We start from the raw sequence: 27,109 nt of genomic DNA on the forward strand, positions 1-27,109 counted from the left end.
TGATGTCCCTATTTCTGGTGCTGCTTCCCTTTCTTCATTGTCTTTTTTTTTTTTTTTTTTTTGCCAGTCCTGGGCCTTGGACTCAGGGCCTGAGCACTGTCCCTGGCTTCTTCCTGCTCAAGGCTAGATTCTGCCACTTGAGCCACAGCGCCACTTCTGGCCATTTTCTGTATATGTGGTGCTGGGGAATCGAACCGAGGGCTTCATGTATATGAGGCAAGCATTCTTGCCACTACGCCATATCCCCAGCTTCATTGTCTTCCTTGTGGATGACTTAAATTCTTCCTTAAGAGCTCTCTCTTTTTTTTTTTTTTTTTTTTTTGGGTCAGTCCTGGGGCTTGGACTCAGAGCCTGGGCACTGGGGCTTGGACTCAGAGCCTGGGCACTGTCCCTGGCTTTTTTTTTTTTGCTAGCACTCTATTTCTTGAGCTACAGTGCCACCTCTGGCTTTCTCTGTTTATGTGGTGCTGAGGAACCAAACCCAGAACTTGGTGCATGCTAGCCAAGCTCTTTATCACTAAGCCACATTCCTAGCCCCTCTCTCCTCAATTTCTTCAACTGCTGAAAATGTGCTAGCAGCTTCTTCAACAACAGAAACAGCCTCTGTAATTTTTAAAAAAAATATTTTTCAGTGCAAGCTTACATTTGAATTTGTGTAATCTTTGCTTACTTGCTGCAAATGGCTTAATTCCTCTGGTCTTCATGTCACCTTGACCTTCCTCCCTCCCTCTTTTCCTTCCTTCTGTAATGACCTGGGAGGAAGAAAATCCACCCAGGTATGGTTAAAGGTGACAAAGTTTTATTAGTCAGTCTGCAACTTCCTTGCCCCTGGCTACCCCAGAACTAGGATCAGCTGCAGCCTCCAAAGGGGCCAGTTTTTTCCTTCCCACAGGCTTCTCCTTTCTGCAGGCCTCTCGTTCTCCACAGGCTTCTTGGCACTCTGCAGGCTTCTGTTCTCCACAGGCCTTCGCTCTTTATGGGCCTCCGTTCTCCACAGGCCTCGTGGCTCTCCACAGGTCTCTCCACTCCGCAGGCCTGGACTCCAGCCTCTACGCTCTGCAGGCCTGGACTCTTCTCAGGCCCCAGGAGAGCCCGTGCACTACTCTGCTCCACAAGGCACCTATGGGCACATTCCTTCCTCCATGTCTCTCCCCTTATATCTAGTTCTTGTCCCCCAGCAGGAGCAGGAGGGTGGGGCAGTGACCTCAGCTTGGGGCTGACCCCCTTTGCATCTGGCTCCCCCAGCAGGGAGTGGAGAGGCATTGGTGGCAGTGACAGCATGGGGTGGGACTTCCCGCCCCTCAGGTCATCAACCTTCCTTCCTTCCTTCCTTCCTTCCTTCCTTCCTTCCTTCCTTCCTCCTTTTGGCAGTGCTGGGCTTGAACTCAGGACCTTTCCCTCTTGTTCAGTAGTGGTTGGCACTCTACCACTTGAGCTATGCCTCTAGTGTTGTATTTTGCTGATTATTTGGACATAATGTGTTGAGGATTTTTTCGGCTGCATTAGTTTCATACAACAATCCTCCAGGTCTCAGGTTCCTAAATAGCTAAGATTACAGGTGTGAGCCACTGGTAGCTGACTTCAGCCATTTTTTGTTTGTTTGTTTGTTTTCTTTTTCTTTTTGTCAGTTGTGGGGCTTGAACTCAGGGCCTGGGGACTGTCCCTAAGCCTTTTTGTGCTCAAGGCTAGTGCGTGTCCACTTGAGCCACAGTGCTACTTCCAGTTTTGTGATTTTTCCCCCCAGTCCTGGGGCTTGAACTCAGGGCTTGAACACTGCCCCTGGCTTCTTCCTTTTTTTTTTTTTTTTTTGCTCAAGGCTAGCACTCTACCACTTGAGCCACAGCACCACTTCTGGCTTCTTCTATATATGTGGTGCTGAGGAATCGAACCCAGGGCTTCATGTATATGAGGTGAGCACTTTACCACTAGGCCATATTTCCAGCCCTACTTCCAGTTTTTGAGTGGCTAATGGGAGATAAGAGTCTCATGGAGACTTTTCTGCCCTGGCTGGTTTCAAACTATAATCCTCAGACTTCAGCCTCCTAAGTAGCTAGGATTACAGGCATGAGTTACTGGCACTGGTCATTTTTTTTGTTTCTCATTGAGAACTTTCACCTTTTCACTTAAAGGAAGTGTAATAGGTGGGATTCTGGTGACTCACACCTGTAACCCTGTCTACTTCGGAGACTTGAGAACTGAGGATTGCAATTTGAAGCCAGCCTAGGCAGAAAGCTTGTGAGACTTATCTCTGATTACCTACTCAAAAAACCAAAAATGGAGTTATGGTGCAAGTGGTAGAGCACTGTCCTTGAATAAAAAAGCTCAGGGACAGCGCCCAGGCCCTGAGTTCAAGTCCCAGGACTGGCACAAAGTAATAATAACAAGGAAATAAAGGAAGTGTAATGGGTATTTTCAGCTGAGTACTTACATGGGCCCACAAATTAATTAAAGGCAGGGAAAAAAGCTCATCTTCCCAGCCTCTCTCTCTCTTTTTTTTTTTGACATTGGGAAGGTTTATTAAGACTCCACCACTGGCAGGACACGCACTGGATGCCTTAGCTTTATGCACCTTCTTCCTTGCCAGCCTCCATTTCTTGTCTTTTGCTCTAAGGCACTGAAAATTAGGGAGGAGGGACAGACCTGGCTACTTGCCAAATGTCACTAGTTCTCCTCCTTTCTCTTCCCCTCCCCTCTCCTCTTTCTTCTTATCTCCTCTTTCCCCTCTGGCTGGTATGGAGCCAAGATCCTCAGATCCTCAGCCTCTTGAGTAGCAAGGATTTCAGGAATGAGCCATGAGCAGTGGGGCTTCCTGAAGATTTTTGGGGTTTTTTTGGTCATTCTTGGAGCTTGAACTCAGAGCCTGGTCCCTGAGCTCTTTTGTTCAAGGCTAGTGGTCTACCACTTTGAGCCACAGCACCACTTCTAGTTTCCTGGTGGTTAATTGGAGATAGGAGTTCCTGCCTGGGCTGGCTTCGAATTACCATCCTCAGATTTTGACTTGTTCTGAAATTATAAGTCAAGGACTTGTGACTAAAGTATAGGGTCCATAAGTATAGGGACCATAAGTATAAGTATAGGGTCCCTGCTTCTAGAGGGAAACTTCATAAACCCTAATGGAACTGGTGTCATCTGAAGACTTTCCTGTTGAAACTGGCTTTGTTATAAATATGCTCTCCAAGAACCAGTGGAGTCACAAAGACAGACACAAAAATAATTTTCTCAGGTGACTTTGAAATAAGACTAACATTACACATGTGTAAGGTCTGCCTGGGAAGGCCCTGTGCAGACTCCTCCCTCCTCTTGGTTAAGTCTCTTACCAGTGCCCATGTTTCCTAAGTAACTGGCATACTTGGAGGCACTTACCTTTCCCTTTTCTGAGATCACTTACCCATCCAGTGGTACCACACCTTCCCCCACCTGGCCACACCTTCTCTTCGTCCTCCTGTAGATAACCATCCAGGGCACCAGTTCAGAAATAAACTTTTCTCTCTCCTGCCTGAATAATGCGTGGTGTTCTCTTGTTCTCTTCATTAGGATCTTCTTCTTCTTCTTCTTCTTCTTCTTCTTCTTCTTCTTCTTCTTCTTCTTCTTCTTCTTCTTCTTCTCCTTCTCCTTCTTCTTCTTCCTCTTCTTCTTTTTGGCTGGGAAATACTGACTGTTATTCAGGAATTTACTAGAAGCAGGATGTAAGTTAAGCACCCAATCACAACATTACAACTGTGTTCCTTGATCTGATTCATTCTTTTCTGAAGTTACTTTGCAATCACCTTGTGCTCCTGTAAGAATAGGATTTCAGTATCTTGTGGCAAAAGGCAAAACAGCCAGGTGCCTATGCATGCCTGTAATCCTAGCTATTCAAGAGGGTGAGATCTGAGGATCAAGGTTTGAAGCCAGTTCAGGCAAGGGAAGTCTGTGAGATTCTTTTTTTTTGCCAGTCCTGGGGCTTGAAATGAGGGCCTGTGCACTTACACTGAGCTTCCTTTGCTCAAGACTAGCACTCTAACACTTGATCCACTTCCAGCTTTTTCGGTTTATGTGGTACTAAGGAATTGGACCCAGGGCTTCCTGCATGTTAGGCAAGCACTCTACCACTAAGCCATATTCCCAGCCTGCAAGACTCTTATATCCAATTAACTAGCAAAGAGGATGGAAGTGGAACTGTGGCTCAAGCGACCCAGTGAGTGAAAAGACTTAGGAACAGCGCCCAGACCAAGTTCAAACCCTAGGATGAGCACACAAAAAAAGAAAAACAAAAAACAAAAAAGGAGGACTGGGAATATGGCCTAGTGGCAACAGTGCTTGCCTCGTATACCTGAAGCCCTGGGTTCGATTCCCCAGCACCACATATATAGAAAACGGCCAGAAGTGGCGCTGTGGCTCAAGTGGCAGAGTGCTAACCTTGAGCAAAAAGAAGCCAGGGACAGTGCTCAGGCCCTGAGTCCAAGTCCAGGACTGGCAAAAAAAAAAAAAAAAAAAAGAGTAACTACTCCAAAGAAAGGGAAAAGGAAAATAGCTAAGTAAAGATCATGACAGGCAACAGTGATCAGGCCAACAGTGACTGGCTCCTGCTCCCCTTAAGTGCTGAAGCCATAAAATTCTCTGAAACTCCATCCCAAACAAAGACAGAGATAATGGTCATACAGCCCACTCCTGTGACTGACAACCTAAGAGCACTAAGGTATGGAATTCTCATGGCATGCCCTTGCCATGTTCTCTCCCGCCAGGCGCCGGCGGCTCACACCTGTAATCCTAGCTACTCAGGAGGCTGAGATCTGAGGATTTCGGTTCAAAGGCCGCCCGGGCTGGGAAGCCCGGGAGACTCTAATCTCCAATTACCCACTGAAAACCGGAAGTGGCTCTGTGGCCCCCAAGTAGTAGAGCTAGCCTTGAGTTGAAGAGCTCAGGGACAGTGCCCAGGCCCTGAGTTCAAGCTCCACAACCGACACACACACACACACACACACACACACACACTTATACCTGTAACATTGTTCGGTTGCAGATAACTGGGAGAAAAGAAAGCAAAGTCGCGGATGCTGAAAGGACTGTATTAGCAAGGACGACAGCCGGCTCGGTACCGCTACCACCGGCCGCGAGCGTGTCTCGCTCAGACATCCGTCAGGCAGTCCCAAGACTTCCAGCGCCGCGGAAACCCAACGCGCAGGCGCCACCCGGCCGGGCCTGTGCGCGCAGACGCGGCGCAGCCCAGCGCTGATGCGCAGGCGCACGCGTGCGCGCAGGCGCAGGCGCGGAGCGACGGCCCCGCCCCGGTCCTAGGCCGCGAGGCGCGGGCGGGGCGATGGCGCGCGGGAGGGGCGGGGCCACGCTGCGGGCCCGGGCCATGGCCGCCGCCGATGCTGAGGTGAGGCGCGGGGATGACGGGCGGCGCGGGGAAGACGGCCGGCGGCGGTGCCGGCGGCGGCGGCGGCAGCGGCGGCGGCGGCGGCGGCGCGGCGGTGGGGGGTCTGGCGCGGCGGCGGGCCCGGTGGGGCCGCGCGACCCCACTGCTCCGGCCAGGCCGCGCCGAGGCCCCGGCGTCGGCCCGCGCACCGCCGGAGCGCTTTGTGCGCGGCGGGCCCGGCGGCGGGCCGCGGTCGCCGGCGGATCCGCGCCGCGCTGCGGGGTCCGCGAGCCGCCTGCTGGCGCGCGGGCCCGGCAGGCGGGCGCCCCGGAGACAAAAGGAAAAAGTGCGGCTGGGAAGTTGGGGCGGCGCGGCGGCGGCGGGGGCGAGGCCGGCCTGCGCTCGCCGCCCGCGCCCTGACCTTTCGCTCCGAGCGGAGCGTGGCTCCATCTTTGAGGAAAAGTTGTCGGTCCCGGCGCGCCTCCCCGCGCCGCCCGCCGCACAAAGGCTCCGCAGTCCGCGCGGCCGGCCGGGCGGGCGCTGCCCCGGGCGCTCGGCCGCCCAAGTTTATCTCCACACGCGCGGCGTCCGGGGCCGCCGCGCCGCACTCGCCGTCTTTTGTTCGGCCGCGGCCTCGCCCGGCCGGTTCTCCAGCCGAGTTCGCTTCCTGGTTCGTGGCGGCCGGTGGACGCCGGCTCCCTGCGGGGACGCCGGGCGCGGCGCGGGGTCCGAGCGCGCAGAAACCGTGCGCGGACCTCCGACCCCGCCGACCCGGCTGCTCCGGAGGAAGACCCGCGCTGCTCTCGCCGAGGTCACCCGCCGAGAGAGCGCCCGGCACGGCCGCGGGGTCTCAGCGAAGTGGAGGGTAGTGAGAGTCGTTCCGTCGCCCCGGGCGCGGGGCTCGCGGGGCGGTTCTTTTCGCGGGACCCCTCCGTCTTTGCATTTTATTTTGTTCCTAGCGGGTTTTTTTTTGGGGGGGGGGTGGGCGTTGATGTAAGTAATCTGCCTCAGTGCAGGAAGTTCAAATGGAATGCCAAGAGCATTTGTTCAGTATCACGGCTCTCGGACTGAGTTAGGCACAAAAAAATAGACACAGCACTTCCAAGTCACTACCAGGCTTGTAGGGGGAGATGTGTAGTGATTCGTGATATCCATTGAGCGCTATGTGCAGCCATTGTCAAGCCCTTTGGAGAAGTTACCTCATTTTAGTTTTCTCGGCCCTGTTGTAGGAGGTAGTGTTTCCTATTTAGCAGATGAAGAAAATAAGACTTTGATAAGTGGTTAAGTAACTTTGCCTGGTCAGTTGTAGGCCTAGAGTCTATTCGATGTGGGGACGTAGTAGTTGCTTAATAAATGATGGAGGAAGCTGGTCCTAGTGGTGTATACACTTGTAATCGCAACAGTGGGGCTGTAGAGGCAGGAAGATGGCTAGTTCCAGACAACCCTGAGCCATGTAGCACCAACAGCCTAATATAGAAGGCTGTACAGAGCCAGTGAGGACAGCCTGTGTTTATTGAGCTTGTGTTTGGGGCCCAGGCTGTGGGTAGGACATTGTGTAGAATTAGTCATATAATCCTCACGGTTCTAGGCAGTAGATTCTGTTATCTCCTCTTTTGTAGATGAAGAAACAAGATTAAAGTTTGTGGCTGGGAGCACAAAAATGCAGATGGTCTAGCCACAGAGCCATGCATGATAACGTGTGTTATATTTGTGGTGGTCATTTTATTTTATTTTTTGCCAGTCCTGGGGCTTGGACTCAAGCACTGTCTCTGGCTTCTTTTTGCTCAAGGCTAGCACTCTACCACTTGAGCCACAGCACCACTTCTGGCCTTTTCTATATATGTGGTGCTCAGAAATCGAACCCAGCGCTTCATGTATACATGCCTCTAGGCCATATTCCCAGCACCGGTCAACACATTTTCACACTGGAACTATTGAGATTGAGAATGATTGAGATATTCCTCCAGCTTTGTAGATTATAGGTGGGAGCTCTACTCCTCGGTTTTAAATGTATGTCCAGGATCACTGAGGCAGAGTCCAGAGTGGTGCACAAGCCTTTTGTCCTAGAACATACATGTTTTTATTTCTTTATTTTGCCTGTCCTGGGGCTTGAACTCAGGGCTTGAGCACTGTGCTTGGCATTTTTTTGCTCAAGGCTAGCACTCTACCAATTGAGCCGTAGTGCTACTTCCAGCTTTTTCTGTTTATGTGGTATTGAGGAATCGAACCCAGAGCTTCTTGCATCCTAAGCAAGCACTCTTCCACTAAGCCACATTCCCATCCCTACAGGTCTTTTAACAGGAGGGCCTTTCCAAGCAATTCTGTGCTTGTCCAGCAGGGGGCTTACTCTTGCTTTAATATATGTATGTTATATATATACACACATATACATGTATACTGTATCTATATATTATATATATACTTTTTTGTCGGTCGTGTGGCTTGAACTCTGGGCCTGGGAGCTGTCCTTGAGCTCTTCTGCTCAAGGTTGGCACTCTACCACTTGAGCCACAGTGCCACTAACAGTTTTCTGGTGGTTAATTGGAGCTTAGAGTCTCATGGGGACTTTCCTGCCCAGGCTGTATGGTTTGCTTTTAAAAATAGTATCAGCCAGGCACTGGTGGCTCATGCCTATAATTCTAGCTGCTCAAATGGCTGAGATCTACGGATCAAGGTTTGACACCAGTCCAGGCAGAAAAGTCCGGGAGAGACTATTATCTCCAATAAACTACTCAAAAAAGCCAGAAGTGACGCTGTGGCTCAAATGGTAGAATGCTGGCCTTGACCACAAAGAGGCTTGACAGAGTCCAGGCCCTGAGTTCAAATTGTGTGGACTTTCCTTCCTGGGTTGGCCATGAACCACAATCCTCAACTCTTAGCCTACTGAGTAACTAGTATTACAGGTGTGAACTTCTCGTGTCTTTTTTTCATTAAGGCTGGCATTCCACTACACCTCCACTTCCAGCTTTTTTTTTTTTTTTTTCCTCATCCTGGGGCTTGAACTCAGGGCCTAGTTGCTGTCCTTGAGCCTCTTTGGGCTCAAGGCTAGTATTTTACCACTTGAGCCAGCCTTTTCTGAATAGTTTATCAGAAATAAGAGTCTTACAGACTTTACTGCCTGCTCCGGCTGGATTTGAATTGGTATCCTCTGATCTCAGCCTCAATTAGCTAGGATTATAGGCATGAGCAAGTAGCACCTAGTTTAACTTCCATCCTTTTGATGATTATTTGGAGATAAGAGTCTCAGAGTCTTTTCTGCCTGAGCTGGCTTTGAACTGAGATTCTGAGAGATCTCAACCTCCTAATGGAAGTCATGGTGCCATTATCTTCCATTGTTTCCTTTGTTGGTGTTGAGAAGTCCAGTTTGTTTGTTTATTGATGATTGATTGCCAGTCCTAGGGCTTGAACTAGGGCCTGGGCACCGTCCTTGAGCTTCTTCTTTTTTTTTTTTTTTTGGCCAGTCCTGGGCCTTGGACTCAGGGCCTGAACACTGTCCCTGGCTTCTTCCCGCTCAAGGCTAGCACTCTGCCACTTGAGCCACAGCGCCGCTTCTGGCCGTTTTCTGTATATGTGGTGCTGGGGAATCGAACCTAGGGCCTCGTGTATATGAGGCAGGCACTCTTGCCACTAGGCTATATCCCCAGCCGTCCTTGAGCTTCTTTTGCTCAAGGATAGTCCTCTACCACTTGAGCCATAGTGCCACTTTCAACTTTTTCTGAGTTGTTTATTGGAGATAAGAGTCTCACAGACTTTCCTGCTTGGGCTAGCTTTGAACCACAACCCTCAGATCTTAGCCTCCTGAGTACCCAGGATTGCAGGTGTGAGCCACCAGCAGCTGGCTAGTTTTTTTTTTTTAATTTATTAAATTTTATTGACAAGGTGATATGCAGAGGGGGTACAGTTACATAATAAGGTAGTTGAGTACATTTCTTGTCATATTTTCCTCATTTTTCTTTCCCTTTCCTAGTTCAGGTAAGCATATATACAATATCCAGTGTACCAAAATCATATACAGTAACCACATGGGGTAGGCCAAAGGAAATTCACCTAGAACATTAAATGTAACAACAATAGAATCCTCCTGTGTTCTTCTCTCGGAGTTCTTTTTGCTTATCTTCATCTTATATAATCATATGTACATACCTGTTGAGCTATTGTGGTCCTCTGATAGGTCTATCCTAGACCTTTTTATGTTTGTTTAGTAGTTGTTTGGTTTTAGATACATAATGTAAAGTTGCTGACCCAAACGTGTGGAAATACAATTTGAAAAGAAGTTTGTTATTTTGCAGACCTGGTCTCTACTCTTCCCCCTGGCCCCCACTAATTTATGAATTGAAACCCCTTTGCACAGTTACTTAAAAATAAAATTAATTCATGAAAAGACATTTTGGTTGAGTACTGATGCCTCACACTTGTAATCGTAGCCACTCAGAAGGTTGAGACCTGGAGAAGCATGTGGTTTGAAGCCAGACTAGGAGAAAAGTCTGCTAGACTTCCATTTCCAAAAATAGCAGAGAAGCTGGGCTGAGGGGCAGGGTAGTAGCTGAGCAAGCAGGCCTGAGTTCAAACCTGGGTACCAGCAGATAAGAAAAATGTGCCTTGGGCTGGGAATGTGTCTTAGTGGTAGAGTGCTTGCTTAGCATGCATGAAGTCCCGGGTTCGGTTCTTCAGTACCACATATATAGAAAAAGCCAGAAGTGGAGCTGTGGCTCAAGTGGTAGAGTGCTAGCCTTGAGCAAAAGAAGCTCAGGGCCAGTGCCCAGGTGCTGAGTTCAAGCCCCAAGACTGGCCAAAAAAAAAAAAAAATCTACATTAGCTAGGTCCTGATGGCTCATGCTTATAATCCTAGCTACTCAGGAGGCTGAGATCTGAGGATCATGGTTCGAAGCTAGCCTCTCAGCCAGGGCAGGAAAGTCTGTGAGATTTTACCTTAATAAACTACTCAAAAAATGCTGAAAATGGCTCTGTAGCTCAAGTGATAGAGCACTAGCCTTGAGTACATAGCGGTTCAGGGACAGCGTCCAGGCCTTGAGTTAAAGCCCCCACACTTGCCACAAAAGACGTGCAAAAGACAGATGTCCCTGTTCTTTTTGCTCAAGGCTAGCACTCTGCCACTTGAGCCACAGCACCACCTCTGGCTGTTTTCTATATATGTGGTGCTGGGGAATCGAACCCAGGGCTTCATGTATACAAGGCAAGCATTCTTGCCACTAGGCCATATTCCCAGCCCCTCTTTCAGCTTTTTTTTTCCTTGAGGGTATTGCTATACCACTTGAATCATAGCTCCACTTCTGGCTTTTTGTTGGTTAATTGGAGATATGAATCTCACTGACTTTCCATGCTGGACTGGCTTCGAACCTGGATCCTCAGATCTGAGTTACTTGAATAGCTAGGATTATAGCCAGAGTTATCTAGTGGTGCCTGACCATTTTTAAATTTTTGAATATTGTGTGAAATGGGGTTTCAGTTTCAGTCTTTGCACTTGACTACCACTTTTGGCTCAGCTCCAGTTGTTGGGAAGAATATTCTTTTTCTATTGAATTGTCTTGATATTATTTGTTGCAAATTAGTTGCCTATATATGTGAAGGATTATTTCTGGATCAATTGCTCTATTTATTTGCACCCTTGACAGGACCACCTTGTATTAATTATTATGGCCATGCAGGTTTTTCTTTTTTTGGGGGAAAGTGGAGTACTGGAGTTTGAACTTGGCCTTCCACTTGGTAGGCAAGCACTGTACCCCTTGAGCCATGGCACTGACTAGTCCTGTAATGTTTTGAAACAAAGCTGTGTGTCAATCCTTGATTTTTTTAACTTCTTCATTTCCTCCTTCCCTGTTTGTCTCCCTCTTTCCCTCTCTTTTTCCTATCCCTCACTCCATCTGTCTCCTTTCTCTTTCTCTTCCTTTTTGCTTCCTTTTCTTCCTGTCTTCCTTCCTTCTCTCCCTCCCTCCTCTTTGTCTTGTGTCAGTATGTAGCTCAGACTGGCCTTGAACTTTTGATCTTCCTGCCACTGAGATTCATTCCCACCTTATAACTGATTTTTGTTCTAACATTTTTTTTCTTTTGGTTGATCTTAGGGCTTGGGTGCTGTCCCTGAGCTCTTTCACTCCATGGTAGCACTCTACCACTTTGAGCAGCTCCACTTTCTGGTTTTCTTGTGATTAATTGGAGGTAAGAGTCTCATGGACTTGCTGCCCAGGCTGGCTTTGAGCCGTGATACTCAGATCTTAGCCTCTTGAGTTGCTAGGATTACAGGTGTGAGTCACTAGTGCCCAGCTGAATATTAATTTGTTAGTATTAAGAATATTTTTTATTGTTTTTAAGTAGTTTTATAGAGGAGTTACCATTCAGTAAATCAGTATATCAATACAAAGTGTCTTGATCAATGTCACCCCTTAAGAATCCTTAGTAAGGGGCTGGGGATTTGGCCTAGTGGCAAGAATGCTTGCCTCATATACATGAAGCCCTGGGTTCAATTCCCCAGCACCACATATATAGAAAATGGCCAGAAGTGGCGCTGTGGCTCAAGTGGCAGAGTGCTAACCTTGAGCAAAAAGAAGCCAGGGACAGTGCTCAGGCCCTGAGTCCAAGGCTCAGGACAGGCAAAAAAAAAAAAAAAAAGAATCCTTAATAAGATGTAAGTACAAGTGATAAAAGCTAGTGGTTGAGTTTCATTCCTGTTTTTAGCAAAGTTTATTGAATTTAGGAAGTTTTTCTTTTTCTTTTGCCAGTCCTGGGGCTTGTACTCAGAGTCTGCCACTGTCCTTGAGCTTTTGTTCAAGGCTAGCACTCTTATCACTTTGAGCCACAGCACCACTTCCAGCTTTTTCTGTGTATGTGGTATTGAGGAATTAAACCCAGGGCTTCATGCATGCTACGCAAGCACTCTACTGCTAAGCCATATTCCCAGCCAAGGAAGTTCTTTTTTATTCACAGTTTGTTGATTTTTTTATCATAAAGGGGAAATTAATCTTATAAGGTTTTTGGGTATCTGTTGAGATACGTGGTTTTTCATTTTTCCTTTATTTTTTCCCTCCTGTTTTATGGGGCTAGGGTTTGAACCTGAGCCTCATACATGCTAATAAGCATGTGCTGTACCACCAAACAACACCTCTAGCCTCCGCTTTAGAAATGTGATATATTACATTGATTTTCATATGTTGGGCTAGCTCTGCATTTTTTTTTTTTTTTTTTTTTTTTTGGCCAGTCCTGGGCCTTGGACTCAGGGCCTGAGCACTGTCCCTGGCTTCTTCCCGCTCAAGGCTAGCACTCTGCCACTTGAGCCACAGCGCCGCTTCTGGCCGTTTTCTGTATATGTGGTGCTGGGGAATCGAACCTAGGGCCTCGTGTATCCGAGGCAGGCACTTTTGCCACTAGGCTATATCCCCAGCCCTAGCTCTGCATTTCTGTAATAAATCATTTGTGTATAATCCTTTTTTACATCTTGCTGGATTTGATTTGCTAGTATTTTGTTGAATTTTTTTTTTTTAATTTAGGGTCTTGTTCTGTATCCTAGGCTGTTCTTGAATTCATGATCTTCCTGTTAAGCTTTCCTGTTGGTGGGATTACAAGTATGTGCCAACATACTTGGCTTGTTGAAGCATTTCATCTATACGTACAAGTTGGGATGTGTTCTCTACTGATATTTAGGAGGATTTGTGAAAGATTGGTGTGATTATCTTTTCTTTCTTTTTTTGTCAGCCATGGAGCTTGAACTAAGGGCCTGTGTGCTGTCCATGAGTTAGTTCTTTTGCTTAAGGCTAGTGCTCTACCACTTTGAGCCACAGGTCACTTCTGGTTTTCTGGTGGTGAATTGGAGATAAGAATCTCATGGACTTTCCTGCCCTGGCTGGCTTTGATCTGGGATCCTCAGATCTCAGCTTCCTGAGTAGCTGGGTTCACAGGGGTGAGCTACTACCCGCTTTCAGGGCCTGGGCACTGTTCATGAGCTCCTTTTTGCTCAAGGCTAGCACTCTACCAATGTCCCTGAGCTCCTTTTGCTCAAGGCTAGCACTCTACCAATTGAGCCACAGTGTCATTTCTGGCTTTTTCTGTTTATATGGTACTGAGGAATCAAACCCAGGGCATCATGCATGGTAGGCAAGTCCTCTACCACTAAGTCACATTCCTAGCTTTTTTCTTTTTAATGTTGAGTAGAGCCTAGAGTTGATGGCTCATGCCTGTGATCCTAGCTACTCAGAAGATTAAGATCTGAGCTAAGTTCATAGCTAGCCTGGAGAGACAAACCTAAGAGATTTACTTCAAAAAAGTTTTTTTTTCGCCAGTCCTGGGGCTTGCACTCAGGGCCTGAGCACTGTCCCTGGCTTCTTTTTGCTCAAGGCTAGCACTCTGCCACTTGAGACACGGCGCCACCTCTGGCCGTTTTCTATATATGTGGTGCTGGGGAATAGAACCCAGGGCTTCCTGTATACGAGACGAGCTCTCTTGCCACTGGGCCATATTCCCAGCCCAGAGATTTACTTATAATTAACCAGCAAAAAGCTAGAAATGGAGGTGTGGCTCAAGTGGTGGAGTCTTCAGTGAAAAAAAAGCCACCAAAAAAATTAAGGTTATTACAGGTGTTTAGGTTCCTAGGTTATTTTTTGTTGTTGTAAGTCTTTCTAGGAATTTGTTAATTTTAATTAAATTATTTGTTTTGTTGGTATATAGTTGCTCATAATGTTTCCTTATGATCCTTTTTATTTTCGTTTTAAAATTTATTTTGTGTTGGTACTAGGGCTTGGATTCAGGGCCTTGCTCTTTTGCTCAAATTTTTGCTTTCTACCTCTTTCCCCATCTCCTCCTCCTTCCTTTTCCTCTTCCCTGTTCACTGTTCCTGAGTTTTTTCACTCAAAGCTAGCACTCTACCACTTGAGCTTTTTGGTGGTTAATTGGAGATAAGAGTCTCATGGACTTCACTGCCTGGACTGGCTTTGAACCATGTTCCTCAGATCTTTGCCTCCTGAATAGTTAGGATTACAAACATGAGCTCCTGGCCAGTGACCCCTCTTCTCTCCCCCATCCCCTCCCTTCCATTTCATTTCTTCTTTTACTGGTCATGAGGCTTGAACTCAGGGCCTGGGCACTGTCCCTGAGCCTCTTTGTGGTCAGGGCTAGTGCTTTAGCACTTGAGCCACAAGGCCACTTTTGGCTTTTTCTGAGTAGTTCATTGGAGATAAGAGTCTCAAGAACCTTTCCTGCCCTGGTTGGCTTTGAACTAACCTTGATCTTCAGATCTCAGCCTCCTAAGTAGCTAGGGTTAAAGAGTGTGAGCCACTGGTGCCTAGCTTCTTTTCCTTGTCTTGTCTTGTCTTGTCTTGTCTTGCCCTTCCCTGCCTATGCCTATGCCTGTGCTACCCAATCGCATCTTTCTTTATTTTCTGTGCTGGTCCTGGAGCTTGAACTCAGGGCCTGGATGCTGTTCCTGAACTTTGTTGTTCAAGGTTAGCACTGCACCACTTGTGACCCAGCTCCACTTCCCACTTTTTGGTAGTTCATTGTAGATGAGAGTCTCACCGACTTTCCTGCCTGGGTTGGCTTTGGACCACAATCTTCAGACCTCAGCCTCCTAAGTAGCTTGGATTACAGGTGTGAGCCACTGGCACCTGGCTGTGCCATGTGTTTTGAGGCTCTGTTTAGCCATGTGTATGCTGTTTTTATACATTTAGTGATGTTTCTTGTCTTCAAGTCTTATTTTATATTTGATATTTTTTCTCTAATACCATTTCTCTAATATCATTTTCTCTGATATCATTTCTACATGATGCTGCCGTTTCACTTTTTTCTGTAATAATCTGTAGTATCTTTTTTTTTTTTGCCAGTTCTGGAGCTTGAACTCAGGGTCTGAGCACTGTCTCTGGCCTCTTTGCTCAAGGCTAGCACTCTATCACTTGTGTCACCGCACCACTTCTGGCCTTTTCTATATATGCTGAGGAATCAAACCCAGGGCTTCATATATACTAGGCAAGCACTGTTGCCACTAGGTTATATTCCCAGCCCTGTAGTATCTTTCTTAAAAATTAATTTACTTTATTGTTATTATAGAGGTGATGTACAGGGAGATTACAATTACATGAGTACATTTCCTTTTGTACAGTGTCTTCTGTTCCCTCTCTCCCAGTCCCTATCTCCTAACTCCACCCATAAGTTGTATAGTTCACTTTCAGTAATGTCTAGTTAGCTACACTGCTGCATTTTTTCACCCTTTTTCCCTCGAGTTATGTGCCCTGACCCCTATCCTCCTGAAGATATGCACATAAATACACCATATATAATAAGGTAAAGAGGATAAAATCACCAAAAACTGAAAACTGAAAAAAATGTTTCCATATCTTGTAGTTCATTTCAGTATGTTTATTATTTTATATAAATATGAAGAAGCACTTGGAACTTGTGCTTTCTTGTTTCTCTCCTAAGGGTATTCTCTTTTGGTCTCACTATGTGTGAGTATCTAGAATCCTGTATAGTTTATCATATCCCAGTGTCTTTTAGATCTAAATTCTGCATATCAGAGAAAACATGTACTGTTGTCTCTTTGAGCTTGGCTTACCTCACTTAACATGATTTGTTTTAGTTCCATCCATTTCCCTGCAAATGACATCATTCTTTCTTATGCTGTGTAAAATTCTAGTGTTTATATGTACCACATCTTTTGGATCTTATCTATTGTGGGGCATCTGGGCAGTTTCTGGGCAGTTTCTATATTGTCCAGGTCTTGATTTTCACTAACAGTGTAGTAGGTTTCCATTTTCCCCACATCTCCACCAACATTTGTTGTTGTTCGAATTCACAATGTTGGCAAATCTTACTGGGGTGAGATGGAATCTCAGAGTTGTTTTGTTTTTTTTTTGGCCAGTCCTAGGCTGTGAACTCAGGACCTGAGCACTGTCCCTGGCTTCATTTTTGCTCAAGGCTAGCACTCTGCCACTTGAGCCACAGCGCCACTTCTGGCCATTTTCTGTATATGTGGTGCTGAGGAATCGAAACCAGGGCCTCATGTATAGGCTAGCACTCTTGCCTCTAGGCCATATTCCCAGCTCCTCTCAGAGTTGTTTTGATTTGCATTTCCTTTGTGGCCAGGTATGGTGAGCATTTCCTCATGTGTTTTTTTTTTGCCATTCTTACCTTTTCTTCTGAGAGGTCTCTCCTTAGCTCCCTTGCCCCTTTAGTGATTCCTTTATTAGGCTTGGGAGGGGTAGTTTCTTGAGCTCCTTGCATATATTGGATATTAGGCCTTTGATATATTGCTGATAAAGATCTTTTCCCAGTTTGTTAGCTGTCCTTATAGTTTAGTAACTATATTGTTAGCTGTGCAGAAACTTTGTTTTGATGTACCCTCACTTGTCAAGTTTCTCTCCTATCTGTTGTCCCCCTGGGACACTATCCAAGAAGCTTCCTCTTCCTTCTCCTCTTCCTTTTCCTTCTTTCTTCCTCTTCTTCCTCCTTCCTCTTCCTCTTCCCTTTCTTTCTTCTGCCACAGCACCACTTCTGGTTTTCTGGTGGTTAATTGGAGAGTAAAAGTCTCACAGACTTTCCTGCCTAGGATGGCTTTGAACTACAATTCTCAGATCTCAGCCTCCTGAGTAGGATCACAGGCGTGAGCCACCCGGTGCCCAGCTTCAAAAACTTTCTACATATACCTATAAGATCTAATGTTTTCCTACTCTCTCTAGCATTAGTTTCAAAGTTTTGGGGTTGATGTTGATGTCTATGAACCACTTTGAATTGATATTAGTGCATGGTGACAAGAGGAATCCACTTTTAGTTTTCTGCATATGGTTGCCCAGTTTTCCCACAATCAATTGTTTAAGAGGCTGTTTATTTCCCACTATATGTCTTTGACTCCCTTATCAAAGATCAGATAAATGTAAGTGTATTGCTTTATTTCTGGGTCTTCTAATGTCTTCCATCTATTACCAGTTTTTAAAATCTGAGGTCTTGAAGATCTAACAAAGGTATGTATGGTTTTTATTTCTTGGCCAGTCGTGGGCCTTGGACTCAAGGCCTGAGCACTGTCCCTGGCTTCTTTTTGCTCAAGGCTAGCACTCTGCCACTTGAGCCACAGCACCACTTCTGGCCGTTTTCTGTATATGTGGTGCTGGGGAATTGAACCCAGGGCTTTATGTATACAAGGCAAGCACTCTTGCCACTAGGCCATATTCCCAGCCCGGTATATATGTTTTTTAATTCAATCCCTCTGCTTTTTTTTTTTTTTTTTTGTTGTTGTTGTTGTTGGTTGTGGGGCTTGAACTCAGGTCCTGAATCCAGGTGGCTTATGTGTAGCTACTCAGGAGGCTGAGAACTGAGGATCTGAGGATGGGATCCAGCCTGGGCAGGCAGGAAAGGAAATGAGGCTCATGGCTTCCCCTGTCCTCCTCAGAAAGACAAGAGAAATAGATCCTCAAGATCTCAGTCCCCTGAATAGTTACAGGTGCCTGGCTTTAGCCTCCTTCTTGACTCATGCGCTTCTTGTTTTGGGGTCAGGACCCACAAAGCAGAAATGCTCACTGAGATTGTGGAGGCTGCCTTCTGGTTCCTCTTGCCCCTTTCTCCTAAAATAATCCTATTTTGGTAACTAGCTACCTCTTATATGTGCACTTCCTTGGCAGTGGAATGGGAGGGCCCCCCCCCCCCCCCCCCCGCAGGAGAAGGTTTTGAAAGACAATTGAGACTGGTTCCCATTTGTTCATGACAGCAAGAAGCTCAGGACTTTTTCACATATTTCTACTTTTTGTCTTTTTGTTATTGCAGCTGCTGGTCCTGGGGCTTGAACTCAGACCCTGGGTGCTTTCCCTGAGCGTTTTTTTGCTCAAGGTTAGTGTTCTACTACTTAACTACAGCTCCATTTCCACCTTTTTTGATAGTCGGGTGGAGGTAAGAGTTTCACAGACTTTCATGCCTCGGTTGGCTTTGAACCATGATCCTCAGATCTGTTTCATGGGTAGCTAGGATTATAGGTGTGAGCCACCAGCACCTGGCTATTTTCACTTTTTATACTTGCACTGATGACAAACCAGTCTTTTTTTTTTTTTCTCCTTCAAATGTCTATGAAGAATATTTGAATATTTTGATATTTAACATTGTCTTCTGTTTCTTCCTTCTTCGTTATCCCTGTGGTGTCCTCAGTGGGGGTAGGTGAGGCTTAGAGGGTGACAAAATCAGGTGAGCTAGCCTAAGGGACTCTGAGCTCTGCTGCTGTAGTACTGTTGTTCAGTGACTGTCTTCTCTAGCAGACTGGGGAGTTTGGGTGTGGGAATGACACTGACCACTCACAGGAGAAGGGGAGACAGTGATCTGCAGTCTATTCAGTTTACATATCAAGTTGTGTAGTACTCATATCTGGCTTCTTGGTGGGAAGACTCCATTTTCCTTGGAATACAATAAGGAGGGTGTGGAGAGATGCTGAACACCAAGGTGGCAGGGTCCACTTGTGTTTTTTTTTTTTTTTTATTCCACAGGAAACAAGATGCAGAAACAAGTATTAGATACTTGTTGAGAAGAGAGCCATTGAGAGTTGTGCTTTTTTACCATTGTGAATGATGGATTAGATAGTTTGGCTGCTAGTCTTCCTGTTCTAGAATTTATTCTTGGAACAAAAGAGTGGAGGAGGGCCCCTGGATCTGAGGAAACTCTAGTTTAGCACACTGTGCATTGAGGAAGCAGGAACAATAGGAAAGATTTCTTTGTGTTTGCTTTTGGAAAGAAATGTAATGGAAGCCACTGAAAGCCAGGCAGTGCCATTGCTCACATCTTGAGATACTTGCTGGAAAATGGTGGTTTGGGTAGTACTTTTGAGAGGAACTATCCAGTCAGGTATGCAAATGTGCTAGTCCAGGATTTTTTTTTTTCCCAGTCCTGGGACTTGAAATCAGGGCCTAAGCACTTTTCCTGAGCTTCCTTTTTGCTCAAGGCTAGCACTCTACCACTTGAGCCACAGCGCCACTTCTGACTTTTTCTCTTTATATGGTACTAAGGAGTTGAACCCAAGGCTTCTTGCATGCTAGGCAGGCACTCATACCATTAAGCCACATTCCCAGCCTTCCCGGATAATTTTAAAACACAGTCTTTGTGCCTCCAAGCCTCTGACAAGCACTGATCTACTTTCTTTTTACACCTACCTGTTTTGGACATTTCATGTAAATATAACCATGTAACCTGTGATTTTCTGTGAGTGGCATTTAATCGTTGTTAATTAGCAGCCTAACTCATAAGGGATTATTTATTCTAGTTTTTCCTGTGTCAAGAATGTTTAATTTTTGGGGGGAGACATTTTCTTAGGTGGGTTATTAGGCTTTGTTCTGTGCATGTGGATGGTTCTAGCTCTCCTCTTCCTTCACTTCTAGGGAACCCCTCAGGGGAGGTGGTTTGTAGGACACTACTGACAGGTGCCCAATTGCCTTTCTTTCTTCTTGTTTTTAATTGACTAATTGTCAAAGTGATGTACAGAGGGGTTTGTTTCATACTTACGCAGTGAGTACATTTCTTATCAAACTTGTTACATCCCTCATTTTTCTCCCACCTTCCCCACACCCCAACTCCCTCCCCCCCTCAATTGCCTTTCTGAAGTGCAGACAGACACTGGACACCTGGGTAGGCTGAAGCTTAGGCAGACATTTGTTTTCCATTATAAAGGAATTTTGGAGATGGGATGATGATGGTAGATTTTAGTGTTTTTTCTTTTTTATTGGTCATAGGGCTTGAACTCAGAGCTTGGTGCTGTCCCTCAGCTCTTTTGCTCAAGGCTCTAGAGCTCTACCACTTTGAGACACAACTCCACTTCCAGTTTTCTGATGGTTAATTGGAGATAAGAGTCTCTTGGACTTTCCTGCTTGGGCTGGCTTTGAACCAGGATCCTCATATTTCATCCTCCTGAACAGCTAGGATTACAGGTGTGAGCCACCAGGGCTTGGCTAGTTTTTTCTCTTTTTTTTTTTAAAGTAATGTTTCTTTTCTTTCTTTCTTTCTTTCTTATTTTTTTTTTGCCCATCCTGGGGCTTGAACTCAGGGCCTGGTGCTGTCCCTGAGCTTGTTTGTGCTCAAGGCTAGCAGGCTAACTCTTGAGCCACAGTGCCACTTCCAGCCTTTTCTGTTTCTGTGGTGCTGAGGAATTGAACCCAGGGCTTCATGCATGCTAGGCAAGCACTCTACTGCTGAGCCACATTCCCATCCTCCCTTCTGTCTTTTGCTGAGTAGCTTATTGGAGATAAGAGTCTCATGTATGGGGGCAGGTTTTGGGGAGGGAAGGTGGGAGAAAAAATGAGGGAGTAACAAGTATGACAAGAAATGTATGCACTACCTTATGTATGTAACTGTAACCCCTCTGTACATTACCTTGACAATAAAATTAAGAAAAAAAAAAAGAGGCTTATGAACTTTCCTGCCTGGGCTGGCTTTGAGCTATGATCAGTAGAGTTCAGCCTCTCCTGAGTGTCTGGGATTATAGGCATGAGTCACCATCACCAGGCTTAGCAATGTTTTTTCAAGTATATATTTTTTGGCAGTAGTGGGGTTTGAACTCAGGATCTTGGGTTTGCTAGGTAAGTACTCTATCACTTGAGCTGCACCAGGCATCTCAGTGTTAGAGATTTTTATCTTCTCCTTAAAGTACTATGCCTGTATTGTGGATCATGATATTATGAAAAAAATACAATAAAAGAAAAATTGTTTAAGTGAAGTATGAAAAGTGTGATTTTTTTCAAAACAATAACAAATAATGTGGTAAAGGCATTGTATAACTTAGAGAACTAAGTCGAACAGGGAAAGTGTGTGGCTGTGCAGTCATCTGGGCTTTTGTGGCATCGGAAATCTTATTGGAATTTGTCTTACTTGAAGTATATGCAACTCTATTTTTATAGAATCTAGAAAGTACATTATGCTTTTTTTTTTTTTTGTCATAGGGCTTGAACTCAGGGCCTTGGACTTTGTCACTGAGCTCTTGCTCAAGTCTAGCACTCTTCCACTTCCAGTTTTCTGGTGGTTCATTGGAGATGAGTCTCATGGGCTTTCTTGCCTGGATTGGCTTTGAACTGATTCTCAGTTCTCAGACTCCTGAGTAGGATTACAAGCGTGAGCCACCAGTGCTGGGCTGTAAATTATAATTACCTTAGGGTAGAATACCTTTAGAAATTGCAACATAGGAACTCTTAGAGGGACTGCTTAATTTTTTTTTTTTTTTTTTGTAGATGTTCTGGTCTGGGGCTTGAACTCAGGTTTTAGGTGCTGTCCTTAAGCTTTTTTTTTTTTATTTTTGGCCAGTCCGGGCTTTGGACTCAGGGCCTGAACACTGTCCCTGGCTTCTTTTGCTCAAGGCTAGCACTCTGCCACTTGAGCCACAGTGTCACTTCTGGCCATTTCTATATATGTGGTGCTGGGGAATTGAACCCAGGGCTTCATGTACACGAGGCAAGCACTCTTGCCACTAGGCCATATTTCCAGCCCCTGTCCTTAAGCTTTTTGTGCTCCTGGCTACTGAAAAGTGGAGTGATGGCTCTATTGATGGCTCCATTTCTGGCTTTTGTAATGGTTGATTGGAGATAAGAGTCTCTTGGACTTTCTTGCCTGGACTGGCTTTGAGTTGCAATCCTCAGATCTCATACTCTTTCCTGAGTAGCTAGGATTACAAGTATGAGCCATCATTGCCCTGTTTCCCTCCTTTTTTTCTTCTTCATCTTCCACTCTCTGTTCATCTATTCCTTACCCATCCATCTATCACATTTTAATTACCTATTGGCTACCAGCACTACTAGTTCAGAAACTTGGATGTATTAATGAACAGTGCACAAAAAATTCAGGAAATTTTAATCATCTCTCAGATATATATGGTTCCATTAGCACTTAATCTCTGTGCCTCCTTCCTTCAACTCCTGACAGGCACTAATTTTTCCCTTTACACCTGCGTGTTCTGGACATGAAATGTGAATCATGTGATCTGATCTTCTGCGACTGGCTTTTCACTAAATTTATTTCATTTATTTTTTTGCCAGTCCTGGGACTTGAATTCTCAGCCTCGAACTCGGGGCCTGGGTGCTGTCCCTGAGCTCCTTTTGCTCAAAGTTAGGGCTCTATCACTTGAGCCACAACACCACTTTTGTCTTTTTCTGTGATTAATTCGAGATAAGAGTCTCACAAACCTTCCTGTCCTGGTTCTCTTTGAACAGTGATCCTCAGATCTCAGCCTCCAGAGTAGCTAGGAAAACCACCAGTGCCTGACAAAGGTACTGTTTACCAGCAAGGTTCATGCATGTTGTAATGTAATGTTTCCTTCTCCTCTCCTTCTTCCTCTTCTCCTTCCTCTTCCTCTTTTCTCTCCTTTTGTGCCAGTCCTAGGGCTTGAACTCAGGGCCTTGGTACTATCCTATAGGTTTTGTTTTTTTTTTCCTCAAGGCTGCATTTACTCTCTTAGCCACAAGATGGTGGCCTTGTTCCAGTAACTCCACTTGACTTGGTTTGGAGATTCCCTAGGAAATGAGAGACTAATTTTATTATGTGGACTGTCAACCTCCTCCCCCCTTCCCTTCTTTTTCTTTTTGGACAGTTTAAGCTACAGTGCTCAGCAAAGAATCCTGACTTCTTCTGGGTTAGTATGGTCTCATCCCATGCAGAGTGATTAAAAAGTTACTATGAAGCCTGTCTAGGTGAATGACTGTCTGTAATCCCAGTACTTGGGAGGCTAGGGGAAAAACATGGGGTTGAAGCTCATTTTGGCTATTTATTGGACCTTGTATAAAGGGATTCTGACCACAGAGTTTTTGTTACTTCTTTGCTAGTGCTTGGATGCTGTATGGTGAACAGAGCCAATTGTGGTCAATTCCTCTTAAGAGCTTGAAGTCTCCCAGTCCTCCACTGCCACATTTGTGTCTGTAGTGTTTCAAGTAGGCTTGTCAAGCTTCGCTTCTGTTATGGGGAAAGGAATGTTAGTATCTTTCTTCTAAGCATCTTTCTGGTCCTTCAGAAGAGGTGAGAAGTGCCATGGGAGGAGGTAGCCATGGTTGTGAGCCCTGTTGGAGCTAGTATTGAGCTCTGGCCTGAAGAGATGCTAGGACCCTGCTGGGCAGTGGTCTGTCCTTCCTCCAGACTGATGCTGGTGCTATGAGGTCTCTTCAAGGAAGAAATAAAATTCCTGCTTGTCCATTGGCTGAAGACTGCTGAGTTCAGAACAAGCCCTAGCTTTAGGAAGGCTCTGTCTGAGGTTGAGGTTGCCAGCATTTTACTGTGCTAAAAATGCCACCTAGATGCTTGTACTCATAAATTGACACGTTGAACTGAAGCTCCTGTGACAACTACTTAAAGATTAAAAAGAAAAGAAATCTGGTTGCTGGTAGTTTACACATGTAATCCCAGCTACTTGAGAAGCTAAGATCTGAGTATCACAGTAGGAAGCCAGCCTGGGCAATAAAGTTAGACTCATATCTCTAATTAACTGCCAAAAAAAGCCAGAAGTGGAGTGGTGGCTCAAGTGGTAGAGCTCTATGTAACCTTGAACAAAAAATCTCAAGGACAACACCCAGCCCCACAACCCCCCCCCCCCAAGCCAACTGACCAAACAGATGACCTGGTATCAAAATAAAAAAGAACTAGAAGTTGCTGTCTTCATTGAAGTCATGTCTTCCCTATTTAGTATAAAACTCAATGTCCAATTTCCTCAGGGGGGAAAAAAAGCTTTTCTAGTTCTCTAGGTATCCTAAGTCCAGTCAAATTGGCCCTAAAATTAACCATCACAGTATGCCACATTTTTGCAATCTTACTGTTATTGCATCCCTTACCTACCTCTGTATAGAAGCCTGTTGTATATTTAATCATTTTAGTGTTCTTTTGTTTGGGCACATGACTCAAGGGGTAGAGTGCCAGCTTAGTAAGTGCAAGGGTCCAGTTAATACCAGTACTCCTAGCTGAGCCTTTTAAATGCAGAGATTACAGGCATATCACTACACTTGGCAGGCCACTGAATTTTTGAAGAAGATTGTAGTAAGGTCACAATTTTAGAAAGATAATTTTAGTTGCAGAATATATGCTAGGCTGAAAAGAACAGATACAGGCTTAGAAGAAGAAGTTGAAAGAATCTTTCACACTGGCTTCAGGGATAACATTGCTTAAAATAAGTTGGCAGTGGGATTTTTTTTAAAATCAAGGTGGCCATCAGTGTCTCATACCTGTAATTCTAGCTGCTCAGGAGGCTGAGACTCAGAGAAGTTAGCCTGGGCAGAAAAGTCTGAAAGACTTCAGTTCCAAAAATTACCAGCAAAAACTAGGGTAGAAGTACGGCTCAAGTATAAGAGGGCCAGGTGAACATGCTTGAACACTGAATTCAAATGCTGGTACTGAAAAAAGAAATGAAGGAGGGGCTGGGGATATGGTCTAGTGGCAAGAGTGCTTGCCTCATATACATGAAGTCCTCGGTTCAATTCCCCAGCACCACATATACAGAAAATGGCCAGAAGTGGCGCTGTGGTTCAAGTGGCAGAGTGCTAGCCTTGAGCAAAAACAGGGACAATGCTCAGGCCCTGAGTCTAAGCCCCAGGACTGGCCAAAAAAAGAAAAAAAAAAAGAAAAAAAAAAAAAAGAGGAAATGCAGGAGGCATGTACTTGGTGATTGGAAGTTAAGGGCTCCCAGGAGGGGGCAAAGCTTAGGATTCTTGAAGTTGGGTGACCCACATGGATGGGTTCATGATAGCCAGCAAGCATGAGTGATAAGGCTTGTTCCATAACCATACAATGTAGCACTCACGCACCGTGTTTAAAAAAATACTGTTGCAGGAGGTTTTATTAGATTAAAAATTGTATATTAGCTGGATATATGTGGTGGCTTTAAGTCTGTTATCCTAGCTATCTGGAAGGTGGAGATGTTGGGAATCAAGGTTTGAGGCCAGCCTGGACATACAAAGTGCTTGCCTAGCATGAACCCTGGGTTCAATTCTTCAGTACCACATAAACAGTGCCCAGGCCCTGAGTTCAAGCCCCAGGACTGGATCTCTTCTCCCCCCCTCCTCACCCCCCGCCAAAAAAAAAAAAAAAAAAAAAGCCTGAGTTGGCTTTGAACCATGATCCTTAAAAAAAAAAAAAAGTGGTACTGCAGTTTGAACCTAAGCAGTGTTTTCTTTTCTTTTTCTTTTTTTTTTGGTCTGGCTTGCTGCTTGAACTCAGGGCCTAGGTACTGTCCTTGAGCCTCTTTGTTCTAAAGGCTTGCGTTCTACCACTGGAGCCATAGTGCCACTTCTGGCTTTTTCTGAATAGTTTATTGGAGATGAGTCTCAAAGACTTTCCTGCCCAAGCTGTCTTTGAACTGTGATTTTCAGATCTCAGTCTTCTGAGTAGCTAGGATTACAGGCATGAGCCACCAGCGCCTGGCTTCAAGCAGTGCTTTTCAATGGTACCTCCTCCCCTCCCCCCCTTTTTTACTATGATATTCTTCATTGGGTGTTCTCAGCAATCATGTCAGATGATAAAGGTTAAGACATTGCACTTGTGCAGAATGTGCTGTGGGAATTGTGAAGCAAGTTCACTGTTCATTGCTCACTTGCAGAGAATAATTCAAATACCTTTGCCCAGTGTATCTTGGGCTTTACCAGTTTCATCATTTGTGCACGTCTGGTGAGCTAGAGTAGTCACACAAGTCACACAAAACAGGTTGCTGTAGTTTGAATGTTCATGTCTCCCCAAGCTCAATATGTAAAGTGTGGTGGTAATGAACTTTTTAAAAAAGCTGGTATCAGAATTTAAACTCAGGGCCTTGTGCTTTTTTGGCTTGCTTGATTGTGTGCATTTGCTTTCTACCACTTGAGCCACATCTTCAGATTGGCTTTTTGCTGGTCACTTTAGAAACGGAGTTTCATGGGCCTTTTTTTTTTTTTTTTTAAACCCAGGCTAGTCTTGAAACATGGACCTTGGCCTTTTGAGTAGCTTGGAATATAGGCATGAGCCACTGGTTCCCAGTGACATTGGATTTTTAAGAGATTGGGCCTAGCAAAAGGTCCTTAAGGTCACTTGGGTATGCCCTTGAAGGGATTTGTTGGTGGGCTCTATACCTTCAAAATTGAGCTGAGTAAACCTCATTATAAGGCTGTTACTTCAGATGCTTCAGTTTTAAAGCAAAGCTAACTGACCCACTGATCTATTGCTTATTGATGGGCAGTAGACTCTAGGGTTCATGGTGAGCTAGTTCCCCCAAGGCTCAGAAGAGCTGCCCAAGGTGGGTGGAATATCATCTTCAAGTATTGCACATTGTATTACATCTGGAGGACCCAACAAAGAAAATCACCCTGGACCTCATACCCTAGTGCAGCCAGATTTGTTTGAATAAAGGGTTGTAGGGAACTCAGCTCTAGGTGGAGCAGGAACAGAGCCTGGCTGATCTGGGTAGATTCTTCTAATTTCAGTGTTGTACTTCCAGTGCATTCTGCAGTAACTCTTGAGAACTGCAGAGATGAGAACTGCATGGTTCAATGCTGCCTGGAGAATTATCCCTCAGGAGACATGTAAACATTTGTCTTTTCAGCTAATAACATGCACATTTTTAGTGCTTTTGTTCATATGTATAACTAACACACCTCACTGAAATTAGAATCCTAAGAGTTGTACTCAGCTTTAGGTACTAGGCTTAAAATTTTTAGTATCTGTGTTATACACCTTACAAATTATTTTGGCTTATATGTATAGTTCCTAAGATCTGTAAGTTAGTATATTATTGATATAAATCAGCATAAAACTACTTTTACATCTGTAATTACTCAGTAGCAAGAGAAGAAAATGAGATATTTTTCTCTTTAGAAA

At 45.2% G+C, this 27,109-nt stretch overlaps 1 protein-coding gene across 5 annotated transcripts in view; it reads left to right on the top strand.

The window, feature by feature from the left end:
- The first annotated feature begins 5,300 nt into the window (after window positions 1-5,300).
- Ehmt1 (euchromatic histone lysine methyltransferase 1) overlaps window positions 5,301-27,109 on the top strand; it is a 142,232-nt gene continuing 120,423 nt past the window's right edge. The window contains exon 1 of one of the 5 annotated variants that reach the window (XM_048347100.1): window positions 5,301-5,362. In XM_048347100.1, the coding sequence (XP_048203057.1) occupies window positions 5,342-5,362 (21 nt within the window). In that variant the 5' untranslated portion in view covers window positions 5,301-5,341. Of the gene's footprint in view, window positions 5,363-23,168; window positions 23,199-23,234; window positions 23,256-27,109 lie in introns of those variants that run through there. The other 4 variants (XM_048347108.1, XM_048347121.1, XM_048347137.1 and 1 more) reach the window with 4 other exon arrangements.

Source organism: Perognathus longimembris, chromosome 1 (assembly GCF_023159225.1).
Source record: "Perognathus longimembris pacificus isolate PPM17 chromosome 1, ASM2315922v1, whole genome shotgun sequence".
In the NCBI taxonomy this organism is placed as follows: Eukaryota; Metazoa; Chordata; class Mammalia; order Rodentia; family Heteromyidae; genus Perognathus; species Perognathus longimembris.